We start from the raw sequence: 24,938 nt of genomic DNA, 5'->3' as shown, positions 1-24,938 counted from the left end.
AAGGCAACCAAGGGCTGTAGGAATTGCCACAGTAAAATTCCTAGATGGGTCAGACAAAATTGAAGACCCGGGACCAGAGAAAAGGGAGCAAATTACCAGACATACCACCAGAAAGTCCATTAGGGATAATGATTAGAAATTGGAACGATAGGGGCCCCAGAAAAGGGAAAAAGTAAATTAAAAATGGTTCAGTATTGTATGACAGAATGGCCAAAGGAGCCTTTAAGACCACATGTCTTTTGGCCCGTTTTCGGATCCTTTGAAGACTGGGTTTGCCAGGCCTTAAATATACATGTTAATTCAAAGGAACCTTTTAGCCAGGAGGAAAGTGATTATGCAGGATTATGGATCAGGATCTCACGTCCTTTTCCAGCCTCAATATTTACACTAAAAGCAGACGAGAAGTTTGACGAAGAAGAGAACAAAAAAATAAAAAATAAAAAAAAAGGAAAAAGAAAAAGATGATGAATGGGAGTCATTGGATAACCTACCACCTCTGTATCCTAACAATCCACCCCCGGCGGTGCATCTTGTAATCCTGTTTTGTTCTTAAGTGTTTTGACTGTGTCAAGGAGGAAGGTGGGAGCATTATCTAAGTAACAGTTTAAAAGTTTGGGTATATTCGCGGTGGTGTTCGGTCAGTTTCCCAAGTATCGGGGGAGAGGGGCTGACTGATTATCAAAGTGGTAGAATGGAGAGTCACTTCTTTGGTGGTTCGGGCCTGAGCCCTGGGAATTTGGTAAGAAGGGGGAGAGCGAATTTATTTAGGCCTCAATACCTTTTTAAACCCCCATCTTGACGGATACACAGGAGTGATTCCTTGTTTTGTGTAGGCTTACTAACAAAGTGCATGAGAAAAATTAGCATTTGGCTTGAAATTCGGTCTTATTGAAATGTAAATTTTGTGGAAAAGGTGGTATTGTTTGTCTAGAAGACCAAAGGCTGAGTGCTTCAGGTGTTTTTCCGAAGTCCTGCGGATTTATGATTGGAATGGGGCTCATTAATAATCTGAAATAGTAAAGTTTGTATGTGGAAAGAAGAGTTTAATCCCAGAGAATTGGGACATTTGGGAAGAAGATTAGGAAAAGATAGTAAAAACCTGCAATAAAAAGGTTTGCGTGGAAATTGAAACAAGGTACAGTAAGTAATATAAATAAATAAAAGGGAATGGGAAATCAAGGAAAAGGGGAAAATCCAAAAAAAAAAAAAAAAAAGACGTCCTAAAAAAAAAAAAAAAAAGCCTCCTTGGGTGCATATTGGCACATTGGAAGGATATTGTTAGAAATGGGGGCACAGAAAGCAAGAGGACTTTCACTAAGTATTGCAATCAATGGTGGCCACTATATAAACTAAATGGCCACTTTATGGATCAATCGACTATAACAGTGTCTTGCAATTAATGTTTTTGAGGAGAGAAGGAAAATAGGATGAAATGTTGTATAGTGATATGTTGTTTCAGCATGTTGGAGGGAAAAGGTTTGGAATTAAGTTGGCCCCTGACTGAGCCTTTGGTGTTGGCGTTAGAAAAGTACGGGCTGGAGAAAGATAAAGGAAGCGTTAAAAGGATTGTTGAAGGTGTTAAAGGTTGTGTGGCATGTAGTATTTAACAGAGCTGTTTGAAGTTGAATGAGCAGGGAAGGAGGATGTAGGAATGTTAATAGTTCCGTCTCAGCCCGAGGCTGAGATCTCAAAATCACGGTGTGAGCCCTCTGGGGCAGGGGAACCGTGATGGGTCCGAGAGAGTTGTCGTGGAAACAGAAAAGCAGCTAACTCTTGAAACAACCTGAGTTCCTGTGTGAGCTCAGATTGCCAATGGGACCGCTCAGGGAACTTTCAACGATTGCATTCCCCTGACCGACCCCCTCACTGAGACCCTAATCACCCCGGAAATTATGTAAATACTAAAATCTGGTTAAATTGGCTATTGGGAATTGAGAATCTGTTCCAACAAGGTCCAAAAGAAACCCCTATGGAATTTACGGAATTTTTGAATTTCTGGACCAACTTTGAAATGCAATGAAAAAAAAAAAAATGGACCTGGCTTAAAAAAAAAAAAAAAAAAAAAGAGAGAGGCAACTGGCTAACCTCTTTCCAGGGCAATCAGCCCCTGATATCAGAAAGAAATTGTCTTAGGCTGCAGGACAAACAACAGTCAGGAATGATGGGGACCTGGGGCATCTACCCTAGCAGGTCCACTAGTTGAAATAAAGCTAGGAAACGAAGACAGAGGCTTGAATTTTTTGTTGGTTATGGGAGCTTCTTTCTCTGTGTTAATTAGGCTGTAAATGTAATAGGAGCAACATATTCAGTGTTAAATAGTTTAAAAGGACGATTAGGAACTAAGACAACTACAATAATTGGAGCCACAGGGAAAGAGGAAGAATGGTCATTCTTACGACCCCTTGATTTGCGTTTTGGGGGTGAGGAACTAACCCATAAATTTTAGTATGTACCAGAATGCCCGATGCCACTCTTTGGACGGGATCTATTAGCCAAATTAGATGCAACAATAACCTTTGAGAATGGAGAATTAATAATGAAGGTACCTGAGTCCAAAGTAGGCCAAATCCTAATGATCAAAGATAAACCCTTTGTTAATATTCCAAGAGAAGTAGAAAATGCAGTTATAGCAACAGTACAGGAAACAGATGTACCAGGGAAGTCGAAACTGGCACAACTGGTAAAGGTGGAATTAAAGGAAGGAGCCAAACCTGTTTGAATCAAACAATATCCACTTAAGATAGAAGCTAGGCACAGGAATGGTGAAAATTATTGACAAATTTCTCAAAATTTTTCCAGTAAAGAAGCCGAATGGCGAGTATAGATTTGTACAAGATCTTAGAGCAATAAATGAAATAACAAAGGATATTCACCCGGTAGTAGCTAATCCTTACACATTGTTAACATCTGTGAAAGGGAAATATAAATGGTTTACCGTGATAGATTTAAAGGATGCCTTCTTTTGCATACCTCTTGATAAAGATAGTAGAAAATTATTTGCCTTCAAATGGGAAAACGTATTGAAGTTTTTGGACCACATATGGTAACAACCGTTTTGGAACAAAGGGGGGGGGGGGCACTGGTTATCACCCAGCTGGATGGTGAAATATCAGGCAATCCTAACTTAACAAGATGACATAACCTTGAAAACGACTAACCTGTTATATCCAGCAGTATTTCTAGGAACCGTTCCAGAAGAAGGACCGTTGGAACACAGTTGTGTGCAAATAATCGAACATACGCCAGCCACAAAGATTTGAAGGATGTACCCCTTGAAAGGTATTCAGTGGGAATACCACACTCCGTGGCACCCACAAAGCTCAGGGAAAGTAGAAAGGATGAATCAAACAATAAAACAACAATTGGCTAATTTAATGATCGAGACACAGCTGCCCTGGACGAAATGCTTACCATTGGCACTTTTAAACATAAGAACTAAACCACACAGTGAGACTGGATTATCATCGTATGAAATGTTATATGGTATGCCTTATTCTCAAGGGATGCCCCTAGGGAACAATGTAGTTGAGGATCATAGTATCCAGAAATACATAATTACCATTGGAAGGAGATTACAGGAGATAAGAGAAATTGGGATGATGACTCAGACACCACCTTTAGGATTTGCTATTCATAAAATACAACCAGGAGACAAGGTCTTAATAAAAACCTGGAGAGAAGAATCATTGAACCCCCGATGGGAGGGACTGTACCTTGTTTTACTTACTACTGAAACAGCTGTGAGAACAGCAAGAAGGGGTTGGACCCACGCATCCAGAATAAAAGGACCAATAACTACCGAAGCCTGGAGGGTTGAGTCCACTCCTGGGGAACTGAAACTGAGTCTAAAGAGGAACTGATATCCCAGCAATGAGGTTCTGCATGAATTAAGGGCACTGGATAAAGAGGACAAGGCTGAAGGGAGGAAAGGGAGAAGGCAAGACCGGGGTAGGACCCTCCACTGCGGCGTGTATGGTCTACCGAGGGAGGCAACCCCTATGGGTATTGACCGCCGAGTGAGAGTGCCTCGACCGGACTTCTCCCACACCAAGATCAGTTTGTCCTGAGAAAAATAACATGAGAACCTTTTAAACCCATAATAAAATTGTGATTAGTTTTTCCAGGAGCTGGATCACCCTGAAGGGCTGAATGGTAACACAAGCTCTGAAAGCGGGCCCAACCCCATGACTGAAGGCGCTTCCCACACTCTCAAGATTGGACGGCGAAAAAGGCTTATAATATGACAGGTCGCCAAAGAGAACTGAATTGTGACTGTAAGTGGAAACCCAACGTGGGAGCTTGGAAGCGTGCATATACGAGTACAAACGGGGCAGACATTGTAACAGGACCACTCGGTAACAAGGACACTCTGTATTATCACGCCCCAAAGGGTAAAGATGGATGGGATGGTCATTTTCCAAACGGGACGTGGGCCCTAAAGGGACATTATTGGGTGTGTGGCAAACATGCTTACAAGAGGCTACCTGGAAACTGGTCGGGAATATGCTATGGGGGGTACATAAGACCCTTGTTCTTTTTATTGTCACAAACACAAGGAAATCATTTAGGAATAAGATTATATGATGACCTGAACAGAGTAAAACGATCTATTGATACTTCCTTATCCGGGGATAGTGCCCAAAAATGGGGAAAGGATGAATGGCCTCCTGAAAGAATCATACAGCATTATGGGCCAGCTACCTGGAACCCGAATGAGTTGGTATCAGGAGCCCGAGAACCTATTTATAATTTGAACCGAATAATTAGGTCGCAAGCTATCCTCGAAGTTGTAACCAATTAAACAGCGACGACCTTGGATCTTCTGGCTGATCAATCCACTCAGATGAGGAATGCTATCTTTCAACGTAGAATGGTCTTAGACTATTTACTAGCAGAAGAAGGGGGAGTGTGTGGAAAACTGAACGATTCTAATTGTTGTTTACAAATTGATGATAATGGAAAAGTGGTTAAGCAGATAACAAAAGAAATTAAAAAGCTAGCCCACGTCCCAGTACAAACTTGGAAGGGTATGGATTGGGATTTCTTTTCATGGTTGCCCGGTGGACCATGGGTTAAAAGGATGCTATTTTTATTTTTATGTGGTGTAATGACATTATTGTTTATACCTTGTATGATACCTTGCTTTACGTTGTTGATACGGCGGATAATAAATAGCACCCAGTTTGTGATGACTTTGGGAGAGAAAAGGTGATGTGTCGATAATGATGCTTAAGAAATGGACACCCCGAGAACTGACTGATGAAATCCAACTGCTACTAACAAAAGTTGAAGAAGAGACACGAATTGATGATATTAAAAAAAAAAAAAAAGGGAGGAATTGTAAGGAATAGTCCAGCAATTCGTGCCACTAAGGGGTGTGAAGGGTTAACATCGAGGCCTGGGTTTAGGCGAGAAGAGAACAAAGGGATTTCTTCAGAGAAAAACTGCTGACTTTGCACAGACGTGCAGTAACTTCTGACAGCCGGCCAAGAGACCACTAGATAAGGAGGAAGAATATGAGCCTCCCTGTCCGAGCGGCCCCCGAGAAACTAACAGAGACTGATAAGCAGGCGCACCTGGGAGGACTTCGGATTCGGGAAACCAATTATAATAACCCTGCCTCTTCTAGAAGTAGTAATGAATATGTATTAGCCTAGGAGCATAAAAACCAGCCGCCTTACGTAACAGGTGTGCGTCCCGGTGGAGCAGAGACTCCCGGCGCACCCAGCGCTGTTTGCTTGCCTCTATTCATTTAATAAATTGTAAACTTTGATTGTAATCCTATTTGGGACCCAGTCATTTATAACAGAGTGCTACCAGCATCTGGGAGAATTTGCCTTGTGCACGAGGACCTTGAATGCTACCGAGGACTTGATGGGAAAATATTCAAGATTTGACATCCCCAGGGCAGATCTCTGGTGGTACTGCGGAGGGAAGATCTTACGGTCCATCCTGCCATCTAACTGGGGAGGCACTTGTGCACTTGTTCAATTAGCTATACCCTTCACCCTGGCATTTGAAAGAGAAACATCACAAATACCCAGAAGAAGTAAAAGAAGCTTAGGAGTATCATTTGATGATAGAGCGTACGTAGATTCTATTGGGGTGCCTAGAGGAGTTCCTGATGTAAAGCCAGGAATCAAATTGCTGCAGGGTTTGAGTCACTGTTCTGGTGGGTAACAATTAATAAAAATGTGGATTGGATTAATTATATCTATTATAATCAGCAGAGATTCATAAACTATACAAGAGATGCGATAAGGGGAATCGCTGAACAACTAGATGCCACCAGCAAAATGGCTTGGGAAAACAGAATAGCATTAGGTATGATGCTTGCGGAGAAAGGTGGTGTGTGCGTGATGCTGGGCAGCCGTTGTTGTACTTTTATCCCTAACAATGCTGCCCCGGATGGCACAGGAACTAGAGCATTGCAAGGGCTTACCACCCTTGCCAGTGAATTGGCAGAAAACTCAGGAGCAGACCCTTCCATCACAGGATGGTTGGAATCTTGGTTTGGTAAATGGAAAGGGATGGTAGTGTCCGTATTTACGTCCTTGATTGTCGTAGCAGGAGTTTTGACAGCCGTTGGTTGTTGCATTATCCCCTGTGTAAGGGGACTTGTCCAACGGTTAATTGAAACTGCACTTTCGAAACAAATGACCGTGGATCCACCACCCTGCTCAGATAAGATAATGATATTAGAGGAAATGGAAAGCAAAGAAAGTGAAGAAGAGGAAGACATCTACCAAATTACACCTTAGAGAAAAAAATTTTGCAAAAATCAACAAATTATAAAAAGAGAAAAGGGGGGAGTTGTGGGAATAGAAATGTTGTTTTTGCAGTGTTACATGGTACAGAAGGAAGGAATGGGGTATTGAGATGTGCTTACAGTGATAAGAAAGCTCAGCAGGTGACCTCCTAAAATGCAGACACCCAGCCTCCTTAGAGCGATCAGGTGGAAATCGCTGTGTTAAGTCAAGGCAGACAAGGGGAGAAAACATTGCCATCCCAAAAACAGGCTGGCAACTGAAGGCCAGGCATTGTCTGGGAAGCATCAGACAGATTGTGAGCCTGGATTGCCCACTCAGTGGGGAAACTGGGGAGGGTCCCGGCACCAAACAGTATGTAAACTGGGTTTGGGGACCAGGAGGCGCGCTCCTGCTCGTGGGGCGCCCGCCACTGCGATCGCGAATAAATTCCTGCTTCGCTGAGCTCCTCGCCTGAGCCCAAGTTGTTGGCTACGGAGCGTTTCTCACACCCCCAAGCCATTAAGGATCCTCCCTGGGACCCCCCCAACCCCCCCCCCAGGATATTAACCCTAACCCTAATTACACCCCTAATTAAGCCTCCCAACCCAAGCCTTTGGGTAGACCTGAGCTCCCTTTGGGAGCCTTTACTCAACCCCACACGCAACAGGACTCTGCGCCTTCTTTCTGAACAACCCCGACCCTAACCCTAATTACGCTCCTAATTAAGCCTCCCAACCCAAGCCTTTGGGTAGACCTGACCTCCCTTTGGGAGCCTTTACACAGCCCCACACACAACAGGACTCTGCGCCTCCTCTCTCCAAACAACCCCGACCCTAACCCTAATTACGCCCCTAATGAAGCCTCCCAGCAGCAGCCTTTGGGTAGACCTGCTGTCCCTTTCTCCTCCCCCCCCGAACCACATCTCCCAGCACCCCCCGGCGGGCCGTTCCCTCCCAGCTCCCCCCGTTTCCACCCCGTTTCGTCGCCCTGACGCCATCTCCCCGCGCCATGAAGCCTCCCCCCCGGCCCCGCCTGGTCCCGGCCCGCTTCGCCGAGGCCCCGGCGGGGAGGCCCCGGGCCGCGGCCTGGTCGCTGCGGGAGAAGCGATCGCTGCTGGCGGCGCTGCGGGCCCAGGCCGCCCTCGGCCTCCCGGAGCTCCAGGCCCGGCCGCTGCGGGAGAGCCTCCCCCGGCGGAGCGAGGCCGAGGTGGGCCCGGGGGGGGGCTTAATGGCCCGGGGGGGGGGGTCCTTAATATCCCGGGGGGGCTTAAAGTCCATGGGGGGGGCTTAAAGGCCCGGGGGGTCCTTAAAGGCCCGGGGGGGGGGGCTTAAAATCCATGGGGGGGGCCTTAATATCCCAGGGGTTCCTTAATATCCCGGGGGGGGCTTAATGGCCCGGGGGGGGGTCCTTAATATGCTTGGGGGGGTCTCAGGGAGGGTCCTTAATGGCTTTGGGGGGGGGGTCCTTAATATGCCCGGAGGGGGTCCTTAATTTATTGGGGGGGGGGGGGTGTTGGGAGGGGTCCCGGGGAGGGTCCTTAATGGCTTGGGGGGGGGCCTTAGTAATCTGGGGGGGGGGGCTTGGGGAGGGGGGGGGGCTTGGGGAGGGGGGGGGGAGTCCTGGAGAGGGTCCTTAATGGCTTGGGGGGGGGGGGGGTCCCTTAATATGCCCGTGGGGGGGGGGGGGGTGGTCCTTAATAACACGGGGGGGTCCTTGGGGGGGGGTTGGAAGGGGTCCTGGGTCCCCAATTCCTCGGGGAGGGGGCTTGGGGGGGGTCCCCGGGGGGGTCCCGGGTCCCTGCGTACCCCAAGGTACATGGGGGGGGCAATGGGGGGGTACAGTGGGATGGGGGGGGGTCTGGGGGTGCACCGGGGGGAAATGGGGGGGTACATGGGGATGGGGGGGGTGCACGGGGGGGGGCTGGGGGTACACGGGTGGGGGCAACGGGGGGTTTTGGGGTGGCAATGGGGGGGGGGCATATCAGTGGGTCCTACGGGGTCGGGGTGGGTGGCAGCTCCCGGGGGCTGGAACTACGGGATATTTTTGGGGGGGGGCTATGGGGTATTTGAGGGGGGGGTCCCTAATTCCCGTGCCCCCCCCCCGGCAAAGATCCTCGGCCTGGTGTCGCGGCTGCGGGGCCGGGCGGCGCGCGAGGCCGTGGGCACCCAGCACCGCGCCTGCCTGGAGGAGCAGCGGCGCCGCCGCGCCCGGCGCCCGGCCCCCATCGAGGTGAGGACCCCCCGCCCCGGGGGGGGGGACACGATTTTTTGGGTGGGGGGGGGGACACGGGGGGGTCATATTTGTGGGTTTTCGCCTCCCCCCCCGTCCAGGTGTGGCTGGAGCTGGCACAGATGCTGGCGGAGGGCGTGGAGGAGGCGGCGGCGGCATTTTCGCAGGTGGGGGGGGTAAAAAATGGGGGGGGTAAAAGTGGGGGGGGTGGGGGTAGATTGGGGGAGGTCGGGGGTAAATTGGGGGGGTTCAGGGGTAAGTTGGGGGGGTTCAGGGGTAAATTGGGGGTTTCAAATTAGGGGGGTGAGGGTAAAATGGGGGGGGTTAAATGGGGGCTGGGGGTAAATTGGGGGGGGGGACCGGGGGTAAAATGGGGGGGTGGGGTAAAGTGGGGGGGTTGGGCGTAAAATGAGGGGGGGGTTAAATGGGGGAGCCCAAATTGGGGGGGGTGGGACAAGGGGGGTGAGGGTAAAGTGGGGGGGGGGGTTGGGGATAAAGTGGGGGGGGTAAAATGGGGGGCTGGGGGTAAAATGGGGGGGTTGGGGGTAAAGGGGGAGTAAATTGGGGGGGTTGGGGGAAAATTTGGGGGGTTGGGGTTAAAGGGGGGTTAAAATGGGGGGGGCTGGGGGTAAATTGGGGGGGGGGACCGGGGGTAAAATGGGGGGGTGGGGGTAAAGTGGGGGGGGTTAAATTGGGGGATAAAATGGGGTTAAAAGGGAGGGTCCTTAATGGCTTGGGGAGGGGGAGTCTTAGTAATCTGGGGGGGGGGGGGCCTTAACATCGCCAGATGGTCTCCGAGGAAGGTAACTCCTCTGGGGTCTCCTTAAACAGGGGCTGAGCTGCTGGGGGCACGGCTGGATTTGGGGTCCCACAGGTGTGACTGTCTGGGAGACCCTCAGCCTCATTCCCCCTCCCTATAACAACCCAGTGGTGAAATTGGGTGCTGGGGATTTTTCGTTATCTCACTTTGTTGAGGTCCTGCCTCGTGTCAACACACTGGTGGTGAGTGGAAACCCCTTGAGACCCAACCCCTTCCCGGCCCTCTCCTTCCCACACCTGCTCCTCCTATTTTGGGTGTGGGTCAATGGTATTTTTGTAGGGTTTGCAGCTGGGGGCAGGTAGGGAGGTGGAGACCAAACGTGTTTTCCCAGTGGCTGCTGTGGAGGAGCATCAGCGACGGGTTTTACCCTTCACCCTTAGCCTTTTCCACCCCCCTTCCCCATTTCCTATTTTCATAAATTACCAAGTTGCAGCAAAAAAAAATAAAATTGCTTGAAAGCACATTAAGGACATTTCTGCCGGCATGGCAAAGCTGCCCAGGGTGTGGAAAGGGTTTTTGCAGTCTCCTTTCTTTCATCACTTCCCGCAGCGGGACGCAACCTTGTGCTGAATCCCAAGGAGATAAAATGAGTCCTAGCCCAGAGACATTTCTGCTTTACGAGGTCCCCTCTGTGCTTTATTGTATTCCTTGAAATGAAAGCCAGTTTCTTTTATTTGCGTGGAGTTAGTCCCTTCTGCCTCTGCTCCTTGCACCTCACCTCCGTCCCCCCTGCCTGTCTCCCTCTCTATCCCCCAGCCGCAGTCCCTGCCCCGACCCTCTGGGTGCTGCAGGGACAGAAGGAATATTTCTTTGGAGACGCTGTCACGCTGGTGTGCACCACTCCCCCCAGCATCACTGGGAAGCTGACGTACCAAATTTTTGGCGAGGCTGGCTGGGCAGTTTCAGGATTTAGCTCGACGAATAACTACACGTTTGAGTTCGTCCTCTCCCGAATGCAACACAGGGGGCCGCATTTCTGCAGCTATTCCCTCAAGCAAGGTCGGAAGCAGCTCATATCCCCAACCAGCGAAAAACTGGTGATCAAGATTGGAGGTGAGCTGTGTGATTTCTTTATCTTTCTCTCTGCTTTCTCCCTCCTCTCTGAGAACTATTCAGATGCCCAAACGTGGGTGTCAGCTATCGCCCCGCAATGTGACAACTCACCTGGAAATCAGGATTGGTGGGCTTTGTGGTTTAACCCAGCCCATCGCCAAAATCAGTAGGATTTCTGGGTGGAGGATTTATCTTTCTGGGACCAGCATGGTCTGGAAGGTGGCTGCCACTGGCGCTCTTCTCATGTCGTGGCAGGAAGCCTACAATCCCAAGCTTTGCTGCATGCAGTGGGAAGGCAAACAACTGGAGATCCGTTTGTGCTGTCCTTATTGCTACGTCTCCATTTATTCCTCCCCTTTTCTCAGACCACCTTCCCCAGCCCCTGCTGATGGTGGAGTCCCCGCTGGGAGAGGTGATGGCAGGAGATCTCCTGAGCATCATCTGTAAGGCCCCTGGAGACGCCACTGTACGGAGGTTTCACTTCTACAGGGATGGCCAAGAGGTCCTCCCTACGACAGAAGGCTCTGAGGACAATGCAGCAGATCACGGGGGCAATTTAAGGACTTCCATGGTCCTCCAGCTCCCACGTGCTGGTCCCCAACAGAGTGGAAACTTTACCTGCAAGTATGAGGAAAAAAAGCCTGAGAGGTGGATCCCGTCCTTCACAAGCCAAGCCGTGTCTATCAGTATAAATGCCCAAAAGAAAGGTGAGCTGGCCATCCATCCACCCACCTAACAATCTGTCAGTCCATCCACCACCAACCCATCCATCCATCCACCCATCCATCCATCCAGTAACCAGCCCATTAAACCATCCCTCTCTCCATCTGTCCATCCGTCTGTCCCTCCCTCTCTCCATTTTTTCCTGAAACGATTCCATTCCAGTCCCTGTACGTTCCTCTCCAAACTAGCTGATTTTTGCACCGGGCAGCTGCTCTATCTATCCGATCACCATCCTTCTGTCCATGACTCAGCCCACCCAGTCTTGCACCCACCTCTCCCTCCCTCTCAGCCCTTCCATCACCCCAACCACCCCAAACAAGTATCGAGCATCCCTCTGTCCACCTTTATGGCTCATCAGCCTCTCCTTGGCCTCCCGAGCCATTGTTCCCAAATTTCTCAGTGCCTCCTGCAGAGCCAAGCAAGCGGGGAAAGTCTTTGGGTGTTCAGCACTCAGGACCTGAGCAGAATGCCTGGAGACGGAGGGGTGGGGAAAGGGAAAGAGAGATGGTGGCGGAACGATGCTCACAGCCTTCCCTCCGTCAGCACGCATGAACTGTGTCTACATCTCCTAACCTGTCCCACCCTCTTGCAGGGAAGAGCTGCTTCCTTCTTCTACGGCTCCTGGTTGTGGGCGGCTGCTTCCTCACCATCAACAGCCTCATCCTCCTCTTCTTCTGGGCCCGGGGGAGAACCAAAGGTACACCCTGAGCTGAGGGGGGAATCGCCCCACCTTTGGGCTCCCCACCACCCACCTCGCTCCTTCCCGCAGACGCCTCGTTCCTGTCTGGAGCCAGCCCTGCCGGGATCTCCCAGCTGCACGCCAGATCCCCACACACCCTTCAGGAGGAGAATAAGTATGAGGAACACTAATGAGAGGAAGATGCTGTGGGCGATTCTACCCCCTAAAGACCGCTCCCTGCTGAAGACGCATCCCAAAAGACTGGTGTGCAGCCAAACAGGTGCTCACCTGTGGGAAAACAAAGCAAGAAACGGTTCCTGGGAGGATGAAAGAAGTAGAAAGGGGTCGTTTCACGTGGTAGAGGGGAGGGAGGAGACATGGACGTTGTCGGGAAGGGTGATTGTGAAAGAGAAAATGAAGAAAGACCAGAAATAAAAATGGAAATTGTGAGGAAAAAGAAAGGAGTGAGAAAGGGTGAGAAATGAAATGGAGAGACAAACAGTGTGAGTGAAAAATGAAAGCATGGACAGAGGCTGAGACAGAGTGAGAGAGGGATGGGGAAGAAAAGGGATGCCAGGAGCATCGAGGAGGGCACGACGGTGGGAAGAGCAGGTTGGAGAGGTGAAGGAGAAGAAAAAAGGTGGAAGGAGAGCCCCCAAATCAGAACAAGCCCTTGTGCGGGTCATTAACTGGATGGCCACCGCTGTCACCTCGCCTGGTTGTCCCGGTGTGTTAGGGATGTTAGGGCATCCAGGGAGGGGTGGGAGAGCCGCTGCAGGTGGGGTGGGTGGCTGGGGGCTCTGGTGTTTGGGCTTTTGGAGGGGAATGTCCCATAGCCCATATACGTGGGAGCTGTGGGGCTGCAACAGGAGGATGCTGGAAATGCAGAGACTGGGAACGTGTGAAAATGTGGAGGTGGCATTTGAGCCCCTGGGGGTGGCGTACAGGGAACTGGGGGGATATTGGGGTGGGACGTTAAGGAGTGAGTGGTGGATATTTGGGGCATGTGCGGGGCTATGGGATATGGCATGCCACCAGCACTGGATATGAGGGGAATGCAGGGATGTGGGGAAGCTGCGTGATCAATACGGGAACCTGAGCTGATGGGGGCGCGCTGGGAAATCTGGCTATGGATGGCACTAAGGACAGGGGGCTTTGGGGATACGGCAGGCTGCTGGGGAGGGATATGGGGGCAGGAAGGAGATGGCGACCCTGCCGATGGGATACAGAGCGACTTTGGGGCAGTATGAGGCTGTGAGATATGAGGATAGCGGAACCGCTCTCTCCTGTCCTCCGCGGCCTTATCTCCACCTCGCAGCCTTCCTTCCCCTCCAGCCTCTTTCTGCCATGCCCTCAGCCCCCGGCAGCCAGCAGTGGATGAGAAAGAATCGATAGAGGGGAGGGAGCGTGCTGCCGGGCCATGAGGTCCCAACGCTGCTCCGTGACACCGGGAGGGCTGCGAGGTCACAATACCTCTCGGTGATGCAGTGCTGGGCCGTGACATCCCGACACCCCATTGTGACGCTGGGCCAGCCCACAGGCACTGCTCCGCACCGGTCCTGACAGCAGCAGTAGCTGCAGCTGCAGCGGCGGTGGTGGAAGCATGGTGCGAGTGTGGGGAGCCACGGCCCCTGCCTGCGTCCTCTTCCTCCTGCTGGTGGCCCTGTGTGCCCGGGGTGCCCAGGCTGCGCCATGGCGACCACCGGGAGCAGGTGGGTGGGCAGGGCTTGTGGGAAGGTGAGGTTCTAAATCCATGTGTGGACACACCGTAACCTGCACAGCAGGAAGGGATGGATCAGAGCGGAGACACTCAATTTCACACCTGGCAGGCACTGGTGAGCGCCAGAGAAGGCCGAGAGCCTCTGCTGCCGCTTGTGGGTCACGCCGTGTCCCAGGGGCAGCTGCTAGCCCAGCACTACCATAAGTGGTCCGAGCTGTTCCGTGCAAACATTGGTATCCAGCCAGCAGCAACTGGTGTGTGCTTGCAGCTGTGCCCAGAATATGGTTCAAGGAGGAGCAGTTCCTTGTAGTCACACTGTCCTGCTTTCTTTCTAAAGAGCTGGTTAGAGAGACTGTGCCGAAGGAGGTGCTTTGGCGAGGAAGCGGTCGCACGCTGCCGCTCCCTGGCAAAAGAACAGAGCCAGTGAAGTCAACTGCCCCACCAGGTAAAGGCTGTTTCTTGGTCATCCGCTGTCACCAACCAGAACCAGCATGCGTGTGCAGGTTCTTGCCCTGGTACCCGCTCTTGCAGCTCATGTCAGCAGCCAAACCCAAGAGTGTCAGTAGGCAGCAAGTGTTGCAGAGGAAGGCAGGAGTGGCTCCCTGAGGATGGCTGTCTTCCCCGGGCTGTGACAGCATGTGAGAGCAGTGCAGCGGAGAGACGCTCACAAAGCTCTGTGGCTGTGGCTAGAGAGGGGTCACCTCCCAGCGCACCCAGTTCCCAGGGATTTTGGAACCTTGCTCTTGGGGGAACGAGGCCGTCAGAAGCCCACTGAGCAGACGATGGGAAACGGGACCCCTCCTGTGAGCTGAGGCCCAGAGTGATGCCCTGACCCAGTGCAAACAGGGCACTGCCATAGAGCTACTGATGTAGGTGTCGATGTGACAGAAACTTCTCACGGGGCTTTGGTTGCAGAAGTGTCCCCAGGGAGGGCTTTGCCAGACCCTCGGCTGCTTCCTGCGCTGGAGCCCAGCTGGTATCCCAGGGGTGGGAAGTCATTTCACTGACTTCACAAACTAAGCCCTGCTTCTCCAAATTGCACTGGTGCCAAAGTTAACTTCCTACTTTCTGTTCAGGTCCTCTAAGAGCAAAGGACAATGCTGAAATAAGAAAATCTTCCCCAACATCCCCTGACATCGTAGAGGATCTCATAAAGGAGTTAGACGAGGCAGCACATGGTGGGTATATTTCACTCTGTCCGCCATAAGACTTGGGAAGCTGAGGTTCTAAATCCATGTGTGGACACACCGTAACCTGCACAGCAGGAAGGGATGGATCAGAGCGGAGACACTCAATTTCACACCTGGCAGGCACTGGTGAGCGCCAGAGAAGGCCGAGAGCCTCTGCTGCCGCTTGTGGGTCACGCCGTGTCCCAGGGGCAGCTGCTAGCCCAGCACTACCATAAGTGGTCCGAGCTGTTCCGTGCAAACATTGGTATCCAGCCAGCAGCAAAGGGCTTCTGCTGAACTTGTGTTCAGCTCCCGCACAGCGCTGCTTGCAGCTGGGCGAGTTCAAGGCAGGAGGCACAGCCCAAGCAGTCCTTGCTGTCTCATTTGCCGGGAGACACATGTCACTGCAGGGGAAAAGCACCCTTGGCGCTTACCTCAGTTTCAGCTGATTTAGCTGTCCAATTCTAGTTGGGTTTCAAATGACTTGGCTGTGCTTCTCCTCTTGTTTGGGGACTGTGGGCTCTTCCCTGATGCCCACGACTGTGCCCACAACATGGTTCAAGAGCTTGCGGCTCAGCCTGATGTGTGTGACTCTTGCCCTTCCCATGGGATGGAGTCAGCATGATGGGATGGACATGCTTCTCAGAAGGGCTGTTCCTGCCTCTGAACTGGATGCAGCTTTTTTCTGTCCTCTTTGAAGGCACGAATTGAGCAACATCTTGCAGTGTGCCAAAAATGCACTATGTGCGATGTGAACAAGAAGATCTCCTGCAATCTCCTGGTCTCGCAGCAGGCCAGATTTTGCTGTCTGTGCTGGTAGACTGCCAGGAGTCGAACACTTAGATTTTTCTTTGTGAATGACATGTTGTTTGGAGTAGTGAGTACCTCCCCCAGAAGCCCAGGCCGTAGCTTCTAAACTTTAGGGATGTCTTTTGAGAAGCACTACCTTTCAAAGATACCGTCCTCGAAAGGAGGAGCGGTTCCTTAGGGTCACACTGTCCTGCTTTCTTTCTAAAGGGCTGGTTAGAGAGACTGTGCCGAAGAAGGTGCTTTGGCGAGGAAGCGGTCGCACGCTGCCGCTCCCTGGCAAAAGAACAGAGCCAGTGAAGTCAACTGCCCCACCAGGTAAAGGCTGTTTCTTGGTCATCCGCTGTCACCAACCAGAACCAGCATGCGTGTGCAGGTTCTTGCCCTGGTACCCGCTCTTGCAGCTCATGTCAGCAGCCAAACCCAAGAGTGTCAGTAGGCAGCAAGTGTTGCAGAGGAAGGCAGGAGTGGCTCCCTGAGGATGGCTGTCTTCCCCGGGCTGTGACAGCATGTGAGAGCAGTGCAGCGGAGAGACGCTCACAAAGCTCTGTGGCTGTGGTTAGAGAGGGGTCACCTCCCAGCGCACCCAGTTCCCAGGGATTTTGGAACCTTGCTCTTGGGGGAACGAGGCCATGAGAAGCCCATTGAGCAGACGATGGGAAACGGGACCCCTCCTGTGAGCTGAGGCCCAGAGTGATGCCCTGACCCAGTGCAAACAGGGCACTGCCATAGAGCTACTGATGTAGGTGTCGATGTGACAGAAACTTCTCACGGGGCTTTGGTTGCAGAAGTGTCCCCAGGGAGGGCTTTGCCAGACCCTCGGCTGCTTCCTGCGCTGGAGCCCAGCTGGTATCCCAGGGGTGGGAAGTCATTTCACTGACTTCACAAACTAAGCCCTGCTTCTCCAAATTGCACTGGTGCCAAAGTTAACTTCCTACTTTCTGTTCAGGTCCTCTAAGAGCAAAGGACAATGCTGAAATAAGAAAATCTTCCCCAACATCCCCTGACATCATAGAGGATCTCATAAAGGAGTTAGACGAGGCAGCACCTGGTGGGTATATTTCACTCTGTCCGCCATAAGACTTGGGAAGCTGAGGTTCTAAATCCATGTGTGGACACACCGTAACCTGCACAGCAGGAAGGGATGGATCAGAGCGGAGACACTCAATTTCACACCTGGCAGGCACTGGTGAGCGCCAGAGAAGGCCGAGAGCCTCTGCTGCCGCTTGTGGGTCACGCCGTGTCCCAGGGGCAGCTGCTAGCCCAGCACTACCATAAGTGGTCCGAGCTGTTCCGTGCAAACATTGGTATCCAGCCAGCAGCAACTGGTGTGTGCTTGCAGCTGTGCCCAGAATATGGTTCAAGGAGGAGCAGTTCCTTGTAGTCACACTGTCCTGCTTTCTTTCTAAAGGGCTGGTTAGAGAGACTGTGCCGAAGAAGGTGCTTTGGCGAGGAAGCGGTCGCACGCTGCCACTCTCTGACAAACGAACAGGGGCAACACAGGCAACTGCCCCACCAGGTAAAGGCTGTTTCTTGGTCATCCGCTGTCACCAACCAGAACCAGCATGCGTGTGCAGGTTCTTGCCCTGGTACCCGCTCTTGCAGCTCATGTCAGCAGCCAAACCCAAGAGTGTCAGTAGGCAGCAAGTGTTGCAGAGGAAGGCAGGAGTGGCTCCCTGAGGATGGCTGTCTTCCCCGGGCTGTGACAGCATGTGAGAGCAGTGCAGCGGAGAGACGCTCACAAAGCTCTGTGGCTGTGGCTAGAGAGGGGTCACCTCCCAGCGCACCCAGTTCCCAGGGATTTTGGAACTTTGCTCTTGGGGGAACGAGGCCGTCAGAAGCCCATTGAGCAGACGATGGGAAACGGGACCCCTCCTGTGAGCTGAGGCCCAGAGTGATGCCCTGACCCAGTGCAGATGGGGCACTGCCTCACTGGCACTCCTGGGCTCCCGAATTTTGTTCAGTTTTGTCCCTAAGGCTCCGAGTGTGCCTCGAGCAGCGAAGGTGGGCAAGCGCCTAAGAACTTTTAGAACTCCAAAGAGCTGAGGAAGCAAACCTGAGACACTGGGCCCTCAGCATTATGGCAGGGGAAACAAAGGATGGAGGGAAAACAAAGCTGAGAGGCAAAAGGGAGGCTCCAGAGTGCCTTGAGTTGCAGTGCCTTTGGCAGATTCCCCAGCTTCTGCTGAACCTCAGGAAGCATTGCGGCCTGAGGATTTTCACTTGCTCAAAGATGCTAACCAAATGAAACAGAACACTTCCTGGCAATGTCAGACCTCCGGTGAGATTACCAGTAGTGCGCAGGACACAGCAATGTCCACAATTGTTCTTGCAGGCGTGGATGGGGAGAACAATGCAAACACTGCGAAGCGCCAATATTTCCTAAGTTCCTGCATAGCAGGCACTGTGGCATTCTCGGCTCCCCTCCTGTTTTTGATAGTTGTGTGCTGCGTGCGTGCTTATCCGGCGTTGGAGGCATAAAAATCAGTGAGTTGTTGTTCCCCCGCTCCCTCTCCTCCTCTCCCCCTCCCAAATTCGTTACCGTATCTTTGTCAACGTTATTATGTGGCTGCTGCCAGCCAGGAAGCAGTTGTCGTTAGCGTATTGTGAAGTGAGCAGTTAGTTTTTGACCAGACTCTTCTGAAATTTCTGCTGTCCAGTGCTTTAGGTGGCCTCTAATTCCTGGGCATTCTGTTCTGGAGCCCATTTTTCTGTTGCTGGTCTTAGCGAAGCTTGGCCCTTCCGCAGCAAGAGCAGAGCCAGGGACAGCCGTAGGCAAAGCGAGGTCAGGAAGAGAAATGCAGGAGCTGAGAGAGGGTGCCATCGGAGAGAGAAGCGCAGCAGTGCCAGTTCCCCCCCAGCACAAGGCACCCTGTTCTGGGATGCCCTGAATTGCAGGTGTCCGCCTCAGCCAAGGTGTGCCAGCTACTGGGAGCATGGGGATGAGCCCTGCCAGCTGCGGGCATTGCCTTGGAGAGGGGCAGTCGGTGTGTCACAGCCGCACCTGAGCGCTGCCAGCGTGCGTGTCCTCAGCACACACAGAGCTTGTGTGTTTAATTACACATCCCAAAGAGCGGATGGGCAGCACCTCCCCGAACAGGGAGCCGAGGCCGTCACCTTGTTGGGCCAGGGCCAGGGCCGGGCAGGGAGCTGAGTACTGGTCCTTGCAAGGCGCTCTGAAAAAGGGCAGCCGGTGGCTGTTGGGACCCGGTCGTGCTGAGCCCGGCTGTGGACCCCTGTCTCTGCGGGGGCCAGGTCTTCTTGCTGGGACAGCACGTGCAGAGCAGGCAGGTCAGGATGGCTGGCGAGGCGCTGGGGAGGAGACAAGCTGGGGCAGGATGTGGAGGGGAGCAGAGTCCCAGCCGAGGGCACAGGGCACCCTGTTTTCTGCACAGAGCACTGTGTGCCCACAGCTCACGCACAGCCGGGTGCCTGCACCCTGCTGCCTCGCACCCGCCTGGCACCGCAGCCGCAGCACGGCCTCAGCAAGTTCCTGTCTCCGCAGGCGCCTCGCCGCAGCCCAGGCAGCCCAGACTGACACCCGCAGCCGCTCCGTGAGCCCGTACAGGCGGCCTGACCACCGTGGTACGCCTGAGAGCCAGGCCCGACGCCAGCAGCCACCATCAGTGCCTGGAAGAGCGGCCCGCCTGCCACCAGCCCGGCCTCCACGGCCCCCAAGCCCGGCAGCGGATCAGTGGAAGGTGCACGACCGGCCCAGTACCCACCAGTCCTCGTGGGCACAGACATCACCTCCACGGCCCCCTCCACCCTCTTCCAAGGGCTGGGGCAGCCCCCCCCGGGGTGCAGCCTTGGCCACACTTCCAATAAATATTGTGTAATACAGCACAGCAGTCCGGGTCTTATGTACAGCGACACCCAGGAACCCACAGCAGGACTTTGTGACTGATCGACAAGTAAGCCTGAGGGTCCTCGGTGCTGGGGGTCAGCCAGACTGTGCCCACCATGCAGGGAACGCAGGGGAAGGGAGCTGGGGAGCAGCACAGCAGGAGCAGACAGAAGGGCTGTGAGCGCGGCAGCGACCCTGCACAGCGCTCACCCGAGAACCCCCTGCTCAAACTGGCAGTGCCGCAGCCACACACAAGCGCGGGCCCTTCCTGATCCTGGGCCGAGGCCAGGCTCCCCACAGCCAGCCCTCCTCAGGTCCTGACCCTGCACGGATGGCCGATTTTGGCCAGGGCGCCCCATGCCAACGCTCCCACGGCTCAGCTCTCCTCAAGGGGTAGAAGAAAAAAATCCCAGCTCATTGCCCAAGTCTCCCTTGTGCTGGGCCCCACAGCTGGATGCTCTGCTCTGGGGAGGGGGGTTTCACGAGGGCACAGCACACGGGGAGAACGGCTTTTCACTGGTGACGATAGCAAGATTGAGTGGCTGAGCAATTACAAAGACAGCTCTTCCTTTCCGTAGCATATTCTCCCCTTTTTAAAGGACAGGCTCAGCTCAGTTTTTACCAGATTGTGGTGTTTTTTATTTATTTCTTTACATCATGCAAACAGTGTGTAATATACTTCTTTTTGCTGCACTACCATCCTGAGTGGAACAACAGCTATTAAGACTAGAGGTAGAAAGAGGCGACTGAGGGGAGGCCTCACGGCGGCCCTCAGCTTCCTGAGGAGGGGAGTGGAGGGGCAGGCGCTGATCTCTTCTCTCTGGGGGCCCGAGGGAACAGCACGGAGCTTCATTGCCTCAGCCCCCTCCAGTCGCTGCAGGTCACTAAGGAAGAGGTAGATCGCAGCATGCTCCACACACGCTTACTTTTGTACCAGCACGGTGCCACTGCAGGTGCCCAGCAGCCGTCTGCAAGGCGCTCTTGAGTGGAAGGGAGAGACGAGTGCCGTGGAGCAGTCCCCCGATTCTCCCATCAAAAAGTGCCCCCATTCCGAAGCCTTTGGGTACACCTGAACTCCCCTGGGGAGCCTTTATGCAACCCCACACAACAGGACTCTGCGCCTTCTCTCTCTCCAGACCCTAACCCTAATTAAGGCCCCCCCCATAGCCACTAAGACCCCCCCCCCCAAGCCATTAAGGATCCTCCCTGGGACCCCCCCAACCCCCCCCCCAGGATATTAAGCCTAACCCTAATTACACCCCTAATTAAGCCTGTCAACCCAAGCCTTTGGGTAGACCTGACCTCCCTTTGGGAGCCTTTACACAGCCCCACACGCAACAGGACCCTGCGCCTTCTCTTTCTCCAAACTACCCTAAATGTAACCCTAATTACGCCCCTAATTAAGCCTCCCAACCCAAGCCTTTGGGTAGACCTGACCTCCCTTTGGGAGCCTTTACACAGCCCCACACACAACAGGACTCTGCGCCTCCTCTCTCCAAACAACCCCGACCCTAACCCTAATTACGCCCCTAATGAAGCCTCCCAGCAGCAGCCTTTGGGTAGACCTGCTGTCCCTTTCTCCTCCCCCCCCGAACCACATCTCCCAGCACCCCCCGGCGGGCCGTTCCCTCCCAGCTCCCCCCGTTTCCACCCCGTTTCGTCGCCCTGACGCCATCTCCCCGCGCCATGAAGCCTCCCCCCCGGCCCCGCCTGGTCCCGGCCCGCTTCGCCGAGGCCCCGGCGGGGAGGCCCCGGGCCGCGGCCTGGTCGCTGCGGGAGAAGCGATCGCTGCTGGCGGCGCTGCGGGCCCAGGCCGCCCTCGGCCTCCCGGAGCTCCAGGCCCGGCCGCTGCGGGAGAGCCTCCCCCGGCGGAGCGAGGCCGAGGTGGGCCCGGGGGGGGGCTTAAAATCCATGGGGGGGGCCTTAATATCCCAGGGGTTCCTTAATATCCCGGGGGGGGGGAAGGGGGCTTAATGCCCGGGGGGGGTCCTTAATATGCTTGGGGGGGTCTCAGGGAGGGTCCTTAATGGCTTGGGGAGGGGGAGTCTTAGTAATCTGGGGGGGGGGGGGGGGGGCCTTAACATCGCCAGATGGTCTCCGAGGAAGGTAACTCCTCTGGGGTCTCCTTAAACAGGGGCTGAGCTGCTGGGGGCACGGCTGGATTTGGGGTCCCACAGGTGTGACTGTCTGGGAGACCCTCAGCCTCATTCCCCCTCCCCATAACAACCCAGTGGTGAAATTGGGTGCTGGGGATTTTTCGTTATCTCACTTTGTTGAGGTCCTGCCTCGTGTCAACACACTGGTGGTGAGTGGAAACCCCTTGAGACCCAACCCCTTCCCGGCCCTCTCCTTCCCACACCTGCTCCTCCTATTTTGGGTGTGGGTCAATGGTATTTTTGTAGGGTTTGCAGCTGGGGGCAGGTAGGGAGGTGGAGACCAAACGTGTTTTCCCAGTGGCTGCTGTGGAGGAGCATCAGCGACGGGTTTTACCCTTCACCCTTAGCCTTTTCCACCCCCCTTCCCCATTTCCTATTTTCATAAATTACCAAGTTGCAGCAAAAAAAAATAAAATTGCTTGAAAGCACATTAAGGACATTTCTGCCGGCATGGCAAAGCTGCCCAGGGTGTGGAAAGGGTTTTTGCAGTCTCCTTTCTTTCATCACTTCCCGCAGCGGGACGCAACCTTGTGCTGAATCCCAAGGAGATAAAATGAGCCATAGCCCAGAGACATTTCTGCTCTACGAGGTCCCCTCTGTGCTTTATTGTATTCCTTGAAATGAAAGCCAGTTTCTTTTATTTGCGTGGAGTTAGTCCCTTCTGCCTCTGCTCCTTGCACCTCACCTCCGTCCCCCCTGCCTGTCTCCCTCTCTATCCCCCAGCCGCAGTCCCTGCCCCGACCCTCTGGGTGCTGCAGGGACAGAAGGAATATTTCTTTGGAGACGCTGTCACGCTGGTGTGCACCACTCCCCCCAGCATCACTGGGAAGCTGACGTACCAAATTTTTGGCGAGGCTGGCTGGGCAGTTTCAGGATTTAGCTCGACGAATAACTACACGTTTGAGTTCGTCCTCTCCCGAATGCAACACAGGGGGCCGCATTTCTGCAGCTATTCCCTCAAGCAAGGTCGGAAGCAGCTCATATCCCCAACCAGCGAAAAACTGGTGATCAAGATTGGAGGTGAGCTGTGTGATTTCTTTATCTTTCTCTCTGCTTTCTCCCTCCTCTCTGAGAACTATTCAGATGCCCAAACGTGGGTGTCAGCTATCGCCCCGCAATGTGACAACTCACCTGGAAATCAGGATTGGTGGGCTTTGTGGTTTAACCCAGCCCATCGCCAAAATCAGTAGGATTTCTGGGTGGAGGATTTATCTTTCTGGGACCAGCATGGTCTGGAAGGTGGCTGCCACTGGCGCTCTTCTCATGTCGTGGCAGGAAGCCTACAATCCCAAGCTTTGCTGCATGCAGTGGGAAGGCAAACAACTGGAGATCCGTTTGTGCTGTCCTTATTGCTACGTCTCCATTTATTCCTCCCCTTTTCTCAGACCACCTTCCCCAGCCCCTGCTGATGGTGGAGTCCCCGCTGGGAGAGGTGATGGCAGGAGATCTCCTGAGCATCATCTGTAAGGCCCCTGGAGACGCCACTGTACGGAGGTTTCACTTCTACAGGGATGGCCAAGAGGTCCTCCCTACGACAGAAGGCTCTGAGGACAATGCAGCAGATCACGGGGGCAATTTAAGGACTTCCATGGTCCTCCAGCTCCCACGTGCTGGTCCCCAACAGAGTGGAAACTTTACCTGCAAGTATGAGGAAAAAAAGCCTGAGAGGTGGATCCCGTCCTTCACAAGCCAAGCCGTGTCTATCAGTATAAATGCCCAAAAGAAAGGTGAGCTGGCCATCCATCCACCCACCTAACAATCTGTCAGTCCATCCACCACCAACCCATCCATCCATCCATCCATCCATCCATCCATCCAGTAACCAGCCCATTAAACCATCCCTCTCTCCATCTGTCCATCCGTCTGTCCCTCCCTCTCTCCATTTTTTCCTGAAACGATTCCATTCCAGTCCCTGTACGTTCCTCTCCAAACTAGCTGATTTTTGCACCGGGCAGCTGCTCTATCTATCCGATCACCATCCTTCTGTCCATGACTCAGCCCACCCAGTCTTGCACCCACCTCTCCCTCCCTCTCAGCCCTTCCACCACCCCAACCACCCCAAACAAGTATCGAGCATCCCTCTGTCCACCTTTATGGCTCATCAGCCTCTCCTTGGCCTCCCGAGCCATTGTTCCCAAATTTCTCAGTGCCTCCTGCAGAGCCAAGCAAGCGGGGAAAGTCTTTGGGTGTTCAGCACTCAGGACCTGAGCAGAATGCCTGGAGACGGAGGGGTGGGGAAAGGGAAAGAGAGATGGTGGCGGAACGATGCTCACAGCCTTCCCTCCGTCAGCACGCATGAACTGTGTCTACATCTCCTAACCTGTCCCACCCTCTTGCAGGGAAGAGCTGCTTCCTTCTTCTACGGCTCCTGGTTGTGGGCGGCTGCTTCCTCACCATCAACAGCCTCATCCTCCTCTTCTTCTGGGCCCGGGGGAGAACCAAAGGTACACCCTGAGCTGAGGGGGGAATCGCCCCACCTTTGGGCTCCCCACCGCCCACCTCGCTCCTTCCCGCAGACGCCTCGTTCCTGTCTGGAGCCAGCCCTGCCGGGATCTCCCAGCTGCACGCCAGATCCCCACACACCCTTCAGGAGGAGAATAAGTATGAGGAACACTAATGAGAGGAAGATGCTGTGGGCGATTCCACCCCCTAAAGACCGCTCCCTGCTGAAGACGCATCCCAAAAGACTGGTGTGCAGCCAAACAGGTGCTCACCTGTGGGAAAACAAAGCAAGAAACGGTTCCTGGGAGGATGAAAGAAGTAGAAAGGGGTCGTTTCACGTGGTAGAGGGGAGGGAGGAGACATGGACGTTGTCGGGAAGGGTGATTGTGAAAGAGAAAATGAAGAAAGACCAGAAATAAAAATGGAAATTGTGAGGAAAAAGAAAGGAGTGAGAAAGGGTGAGAAATGAAATGGAGAGACAAACAGTGTGAGTGAAAAATGAAAGCATGGACAGAGGCTGAGACAGAGTGAGAGAGGGATGGGG

General features: G+C 53.4%; 3 protein-coding genes across 4 annotated transcripts; all 3 read left to right on the top strand.

The window, feature by feature from the left end:
- Positions 1-7,588: 7,588 nt before the first annotated feature.
- Positions 7,589-12,714, top strand: LOC310891542 (uncharacterized protein). 2 transcript variants are annotated; one of them, XM_083853809.1, is made up of 6 exons: positions 7,589-7,955; positions 8,859-8,978; positions 10,555-10,851; positions 11,217-11,558; positions 12,167-12,271; positions 12,344-12,714. In XM_083853809.1, the coding sequence occupies exons 1-6, from the start codon at positions 7,604-7,606 to the stop codon at positions 12,442-12,444; spliced, it is 1,317 nt and encodes a 438-aa protein (XP_083709935.1). In that variant the 5' UTR covers positions 7,589-7,603; the 3' UTR covers positions 12,445-12,714. The 2 variants fall into 2 exon arrangements, with proteins under 2 accessions (XP_083709935.1, XP_083709936.1); XM_083853810.1 differs by lacking the exon at positions 8,859-8,978.
- Positions 12,715-13,856: 1,142 nt separating this feature from the next.
- On the top strand, positions 13,857-19,790 carry LOC310891536 (uncharacterized protein; the record flags this gene model as incomplete). The annotated part of the gene is made up of 7 exons (XM_083853805.1): positions 13,857-13,965; positions 14,179-14,418; positions 15,050-15,151; positions 16,160-16,267; positions 16,899-17,000; positions 17,361-17,468; positions 18,285-19,790. 7 exons carry the CDS (start codon positions 13,857-13,859, stop codon positions 18,428-18,430), a joined length of 915 nt encoding a protein of 304 aa, XP_083709931.1. The 3' UTR covers positions 18,431-19,790.
- Positions 19,791-21,313: 1,523 nt separating this feature from the next.
- Positions 21,314-24,839, top strand: LOC310891543 (uncharacterized protein). Its single transcript, XM_083853811.1, has 5 exons — positions 21,314-21,680; positions 22,676-22,972; positions 23,338-23,679; positions 24,292-24,396; positions 24,469-24,839. The coding sequence occupies exons 1-5, from the start codon at positions 21,329-21,331 to the stop codon at positions 24,567-24,569; spliced, it is 1,197 nt and encodes a 398-aa protein (XP_083709937.1). The 5' UTR covers positions 21,314-21,328; the 3' UTR covers positions 24,570-24,839.
- Positions 24,840-24,938: the final 99 nt, after the last annotated feature.

The sequence above is a fragment of the Anser anser genome (genome assembly GCF_964211835.1).
Source record: "Anser anser genome assembly, contig: HAP1_SCAFFOLD_131, whole genome shotgun sequence".
NCBI classification, from domain to species: Eukaryota; Metazoa; Chordata; class Aves; order Anseriformes; family Anatidae; genus Anser; species Anser anser.
The sequence above is the reverse complement of the archived record's forward strand: the minus strand, read 5'-3'. Positions and strand labels throughout refer to the sequence as shown.

What these genes read in the sequence shown, in the direction of transcription:
- LOC310891542 (XM_083853809.1), top strand. Translation starts at nt 7,604, where the DNA reads ATGAAGCCTCCCAGCAGCAGCCTTTGGGTAGACCTGCTGTCCCTTTCT. An exon ending in GGCGCCCGGCCCCCATCGAG is followed by an intron (nt 8,979 to 10,554) that starts GTGAGGACCCCC and finishes TCTATCCCCCAG; the next exon opens with CCGCAGTCCCTGCCCCGACC. An exon ending in TATAAATGCCCAAAAGAAAG is followed by an intron (nt 11,559 to 12,166) that starts GTGAGCTGGCCA and finishes ACCCTCTTGCAG; the next exon opens with GGAAGAGCTGCTTCCTTCTT.
- LOC310891543 (XM_083853811.1), top strand. Translation starts at nt 21,329, where the DNA reads ATGAAGCCTCCCAGCAGCAGCCTTTGGGTAGACCTGCTGTCCCTTTCT. An exon ending in TATAAATGCCCAAAAGAAAG is followed by an intron (nt 23,680 to 24,291) that starts GTGAGCTGGCCA and finishes ACCCTCTTGCAG; the next exon opens with GGAAGAGCTGCTTCCTTCTT. An exon ending in GGCCCGGGGGAGAACCAAAG is followed by an intron (nt 24,397 to 24,468) that starts GTACACCCTGAG and finishes TCCTTCCCGCAG; the next exon opens with ACGCCTCGTTCCTGTCTGGA.